General features: G+C 38.0%; 1 protein-coding gene across 1 annotated transcript; it reads left to right on the top strand.

The window, feature by feature from the left end:
* The first annotated feature begins 301 nt into the window (after window positions 1-301).
* On the top strand, window positions 302-3,428 carry gbx2 (gastrulation brain homeobox 2). The gene is made up of 2 exons (XM_082137431.1): window positions 302-1,350; window positions 2,421-3,428. Exons 1-2 carry the CDS (start codon window positions 840-842, stop codon window positions 2,936-2,938), a joined length of 1,029 nt encoding a protein of 342 aa, XP_081993557.1. The 5' UTR covers window positions 302-839; the 3' UTR covers window positions 2,939-3,428.
* The last annotated feature ends 3,141 nt before the right edge of the window (window positions 3,429-6,569 follow it).

The following is a 6,569-nucleotide window of genomic DNA, read 5'->3' as shown; positions in this document are numbered from 1 at the left end:
CCCTGGAACGGTAAAATATTTATTTTACATTTACTAAATTACATCTCAGAATATGCATGCAGTGTGGCCAAAAGGATGGTTTTCATTAACTGGAATACAAAAAAAAACAAAAAAAAGAATAATAATAATAATTCAGCAAGACCATTAGATGCCAAAATACACATCAGATCACATCTCACATGATTCTTGTTTTGACTGTTTTGGAATGTGAGACTGTGTTGGTGACGTTCTAATTTAAGAGACAGAAGCCAGCGCTCGCGGCTCAGGCGCGTCAGGACAGTTCCACATAAACGGATGAAACTGGACCAATAGCAAGCGCAGAGTAACGGTGGGCGTGGCCAGAGCGCATGGTGGAGACGCTTAAACCGAAGGAGCGTAATTCAAACTCACACTTCAGCAGATGATCACAGCTGATACTGCGAGTGCGAGGAGCAATTTATTGTGACTTCCATCAGGTCGGAATGAAAAGCGGCCAAGCAGAAGGGACAAGGACGCTGAAATAACTCAAGAGGGGACGATAAAGCTCATCTGAGATGCTCGACCTTTTTCTCGTCCAGACATTTCTCAGCAAGGGATTTGCGTCGTTTGTTTGTGTTTTAATGCACTTGTCTCGCTCTATTCTTACAACGAAAAAAATCAGTTTGGCTCTGAACTAAGTCGAAACAGATGCAACGGTTTTACGAACTGCGCATACAGAGAGACATTCGCAGGATTACCAAAACCTCAGAGAGTGTCAGTGTATGACACTGTCCAGCAGTGAGATCCTCATCTGAGAAGCACAGGGGAGACAGCTGCTCCCACAGACTTCAGGACTTTATAAACTAGCCATACACGATCATATGAGTGCAGCTTACAGTACACCGTTCATGATGATGCAGCGTCCGGTGGGAAGCACCACTGCATTCAGCATTGACTCGCTCATCGGAGGTCCACCGCAGCCCAGTCCGGGACACTTCGTGTACACGGGCTATCCCATGTTTATGCCCTACCGGTCAGTGGTGCTACCTCCTCCGCCACCTCCACCTCCTCCAACTCTTCCTCAGAGCGCGCTCCCCGCGACCCATCCGCACCACCCGATCCCGGGCTTACCCAGCGGGTTCTGCTCCAGTCTGGCGCAGGGCATGGCGCTCACATCCACGCTAATGGCCACGTTACCCGGCGGCTTCTCCAGCTCGCCGTCTCAGCAGCACCAGGACGCGGCGAGGAAGCTGAGCTCTCAGTCCATTCACGCCATGTTTGATAAATCTCAGGATATTCGTTTGGATGGAGAGGATGGGAAAACGTTTCCAACGAAAGATTCAACGACCCTTCCGTCATTTCACGACTCGCAGTCCGTGCACACTTCTACAGGTGAGATAAAGCCAGCCTTCAGAACTCTTCACACTTTCAGAGGAGGGTTGCATTGAACTAAGTCCTTATTGTTTGAGAAGTCTTAAAAAATATATATTTGAAGAGCAAAACTGATCATGCATGTTAAATAAAAGTAAACTTACTGATAGTCCCATAGTTGTTACTGATTGTTGTGTTCTCAAATTTTTAAATATACTTAAAAGAAAACTTGAAATAATTATAAATATGTATTATTCCAATGTCATGCGTTTTATTGTTTCTGCTTTCTTAGAATCAAATTGTGTATGTCTGCTTAAGGCCTATACGCTAACATTTGTTTTGTCACTTAAAATTCAGTTTACCGTTGCAACGAGAAATGTGGGACGGAAATAATTATATAAAATCTCCCGGAAATAAAATGTCATGATTGTGGAATTTCAGTGACACACACGTGAATTAAAGGCCCAAATCAAGTTTTCCAGGGAATAGTGCCTGAGGCCGAGCTGCCATCAAGGACTAAATTAGCTCATTTTAATTGAGGGATCGGAGGGCCAGCGGTGTTTAAATGTCCATAAAACTGTAAGCAAAATTCACTTTCGCCTGGATCATTTATATGTTGGCAGAGTAAAATAAATGTAGTCCCGCATTATTGTAATATAGCCTACCATGTCTGCAACGTAAAGAAAAATGACCTTAGCTGAAGGGACAATTTTGATATTGAAATCTGAAATTATGAAAAAATAAGGTCTATGCAAAAATAATGCATGTTCAAAAAAAAAAGAAGGTAAAATAGCCAAATGATCATGTAGAAGGGGGAGAACTTTTAGGCCGGTTTGTTTTGAGGTGTGCAAACTACTTTCCTAAGAGATCCATCACCGTGCGTAATTGCGCGTAAAAGTGGCAGCAATAAACAGGAAGAATGTGTTGCGAGACAAGACTAGGTCAGATTCAGAAAACACACAACTTTTTTTCCCTGACCATACTAGTCAAAACTAAAAACACAAATTACCTCACAGCAGATGCTTACATTAAGATGTTTTCTTCTGATAACAGTCCTCAAAGTAATTCTGCTTTTTATTTTATTCCCATAGTGCGAGGTCACAGCAAAGACGACGCGAAGGAGGATGAGTGTCACCGGAAAGATGAGAGCTTCTCCATGGACAGTGATTTAGATTACAGCTCCGACGACAACGGGCCCGGGAACGCGATGTGTCAGAAAGAAGATGGAGACGGCAACGGAGGACTGGACGATGGCGTCCACGGAGGGAATGGGGCGGGAAACACCACGTCCACCGGGAAAAATCGGAGGAGGAGGACGGCTTTTACGAGCGAGCAACTCTTAGAACTGGAAAAGGAGTTTCACTGTAAGAAATACCTATCACTCACAGAACGCTCACAGATCGCCCATGCCTTAAAGCTCAGCGAGGTGCAGGTCAAGATCTGGTTTCAGAACCGCAGAGCCAAGTGGAAACGTGTCAAAGCGGGAAACGTGAACTCCAAAACCGGAGAGCCCTCCAGAAACCCGAAAATTGTGGTGCCCATTCCGGTGCATGTTAGTCGGTTTGCAATACGCAGCCAACACCAACAGTTAGAACAGGCCAGACCTTGATACACTAGAGGACCAAGACAATTCTGAGAAATCTAAATATAACCAAACTGTTCTTGAGGAACCCAGGACACGACGCAACCTATATATATATATATATATAGTTTTCGTTCAAACTACAGAGTTGTGCAAACGGGGGGAAAAGAAAGCAACAGACTCAGTTTGAACGAAAAGGTTCAAACTAAGACCTTTTGGAAGGGAGAAACTGCTGTTTTATTTCTAACTTTGGACCAAATCACGTACAAATTTTAGTTCTTGAATTTCCACGATGTATTTAAAAACTTAATCAGATTTATGTTTAGTTTTGTGTGACTGTCTAGTTCAAGTGTTTTTGGCAGAGATGAATATTATCCTAAAAGGAGCACTTCTGGTCTCTGCTGAAGAACACAATATAATTCAATTAATAGTAAAATTAACACCATTCCCTCGAATTTATAAAACAACCTGTTAAATATGTGCTTTTTATTTTTTATGGTAAATAGCCTTTATTTAATTTTGTTTTTCTTGCATTCATTTCCCTTTTTCTGTAACCTTTTCAGACGTCACGGGCACGTTGCTAATTTATTTAATATTGTGAGAAGAAAAAAAAGACTTGCTAACGTTTCATGAGTTTACTGACTTCAGAATATTGTGTGGATTAAAGCTGGACCATAAATAATTGTTTTAAAAAATTGTCCTTTTTAATTTTTTTTAATGTAAGTCACTGAAGTGCGCGTGAAGGGGAAATAACATAAACTACATCATCAATTCAAAAACATTGAATGGGTTAGACTTGTTTCTTTACATTATTTGTGTAACTTTTGTCTTTATTACTTTTGATTTATAATTTGTAGCTATATTTTAAACATAAGTTAATAACAATTACTGCTAATAATGTTATTTTATTGCACCTGCACAACGGCCTTCCGCTTGCGCCATCTGTTCCGCGCAGTCTCTGCTCTGTTAGTACAGATGATCTGAAATCATCTAACCTTGTCAGGTTTGAATCGGGTGTTGGGACAGGAGGGTGTGGTTCATGAATAGATGTCAGGGTCATGATGAGAGACACAACCTCGTGTCAGCCTTGATCTCCGGCCGGCGTTGACCTGCCTTATTTTATACGACGAAAAGTAACGAGCCTATTCGTCACACGTCGGGAAAGATTGAGACGCAAATGTAAATCAAAAATAATTTCGCAAACAGCTTTGCTGTATATGCAATTGATCATAATACAATAATTTAAACCTCGCAGCTCTTGACATTTCTATATTTCATGTAGCCTACATATTTTTTTCCATACTCATTTCGACAAATTGCTCTAGGCCAATTCTAACCTCTTTTTAAAAAAGTAGCCTACACCAATTTCAGTACTTTATTTATCAATATGATCATATAATATTAGCTATATCATTTTGCATTTGTGTCTGCATGCAAGCTTGTCGAAATATACATTATTCTCAACAAACATACGGCCTACAGGTTCATAGTTTCCAAATTCGACAGATTAATAACGATTTTTTTTACAGCAAACTTTAGCCCTGTTTTTCTCCAAACTTTACACATTCATTACAGTCATTTAAGAAAATAATTTATTGACATATAATTAATATAAGTAGAATTTGTAATATGTATATTTTTTATTAATTTAGAAAACATTTATTTACCTAAATTAATGCGATAATTGTTTTAAATAAAGTAGAAATGAGTAAATACTTGGTAAATGAGAAAATAAAAGATTCTATTTACATTCTTACTGTGTCCATGTTACAAACAATATGTAATTATAATTGATTACTTTTATAATAACAAAAACAGTTTAATTACAGTCTGCTGGGCAAAATCATTACACATTAAGTAGCTACTTGTTTGTAGTAATCGGCATTCACCTTATATATAAAGTAACATGAAAAATGTAACGTGAAACAAAAAGTTATTATGACTGCAGTGGTTAATAGACTCAAGTTTCATATTTAATCTGGAATTCAAATTTTTCTTCCAAGAGAAATTAAATTATTGGTAGTAGATTTATTGTTGTATGCAAGTGCAAGTCTTGAGCATCGCAATAGATCAGACATCATCAGTGCCTCATCACTCTCTCTCTCACACACACACACACACACACACACACACACACACACACACACACACACACACACACAGAGAGAGACACAGCAGTGTAGACAATTGAAATGTGCTGGTCTGAATGATGTTGGAAAATAGACAATGCTTTCATGTCCATTGACACGAAAACTGTGCAGAAAGGCATTTCATAAGGAACCGTGATGAGAGAGAGAAAGAGAGATCTGACAATTACCTAAACTCTAATGAATTTTTGTGCAAATTGTAATCAAGGCTGTCCGTAGTGTCTGACAGATAAATGGGCCCGCGGGGATCGGCTCGGGCCGCAGCTTTTCACTCCAGCTTGTCCCTCCTGCACTAAATTAACAGCGTCAAATGAACCTCCAATGATTAATCCTGACGGAGAGCACTGATTGCAGAACCAGTGAGAGCACTGAAACACACACATATGCTGGAACTTTCTGTGTTCAACAACAAAGATAACACTAATGAGAGAAGGACAAAGACACATTTGTTTTTTTTTTTGTTTTTTTTTACTTCTGTGATTTTGTAACATGAAACATTACTCAAAGTAATAAAAAAAATTAAAATAAAAAATAAAACCTTTTTAAATTATGAGCAACATAATTGTAATCATAATGAGAGATTAAGATTAACGTTTTTTTTTTTATAGATCTGCATATTGACAAACGCACCTCCATGCAAAAAAAAATATCTACTTTCTGAAATGTTATTCAATCTTTTACCAGTATAAAGCACAAAAAAATTGAGTGCTTTATGTGAGATTTATCACAACAAAGCAGTTGTTCATTGTTGCTGATTTTTCCTTTTAGTTGATATTTTTCTAATAGATCTAAAAATTCCAATATTATGATTTTATAGTAACAATCATAACTGCTATTAATAATTCAGCATGTTTTTTCAATGAGCATCAAGCAGTCAGTTTGTGTATGTAAAGGAGAGCGGGTGAGTTATAATACCACCAGTTTAACCAATTTGAAAAGAGCTACAGGGATGATATCACTTACAAATCATACACGCGTATGTATAATATTTACAGATTCTGAAATAAAAAGGATTACAAGACAAAACAGAATTTTAAGGTAAGTACAATTTCATGTCTGGGTTATAATTGGAGTTGAGATCATATTAATTCATGTTAAATGACAGAACAGGTGTCATCTGATTCTTGATCAACTTGCTATATAATAAATTATATATATCATATAGCCTATTAAATACATTTTTTAAAAGTTTCATGGCCTGGCCAAAAAAAAACAAAAACAAAAAAACAGGGAATAAGCATTTTGCACAAAACAGGACAGTAGGATATATTTGACAATTGCGAGAGACTAACACACACACACACACACACACACACACACACACACACTGAGTGTTCATGTTTTAAAGGGGCATTCCATAGACATGTTTTTATACTATAAAAACTGTATATTCTATCCCCTAAACCTACCCATCACAGAAAACTTTCATCATTTTTACATTTTCCAAAAGTCACCAGTGTTTAGTATGATTCATAAGCTGTTTTCCTCATGTGGACCAAAACATTTTCCAC

Source organism: Leuciscus leuciscus (assembly GCF_965113295.1).
Source record: "Leuciscus leuciscus genome assembly, chromosome: 14".
Classification (NCBI taxonomy): Eukaryota; Metazoa; Chordata; class Actinopteri; order Cypriniformes; family Leuciscidae; genus Leuciscus; species Leuciscus leuciscus.
This window is presented reverse-complemented; position numbering and strand designations above follow the sequence as displayed.

Bases quoted from the DNA above. Each gene is read 5' to 3' on its own strand.
- gbx2 (XM_082137431.1), top strand. From the start codon at position 840: ATGAGTGCAGCTTACAGTACACCGTTCATGATGATGCAGCGTCCGGTG. The intron at 1,351-2,420 runs GTGAGATAAAGC...TTATTCCCATAG, and splicing joins GTCCGTGCACACTTCTACAG to TGCGAGGTCACAGCAAAGAC.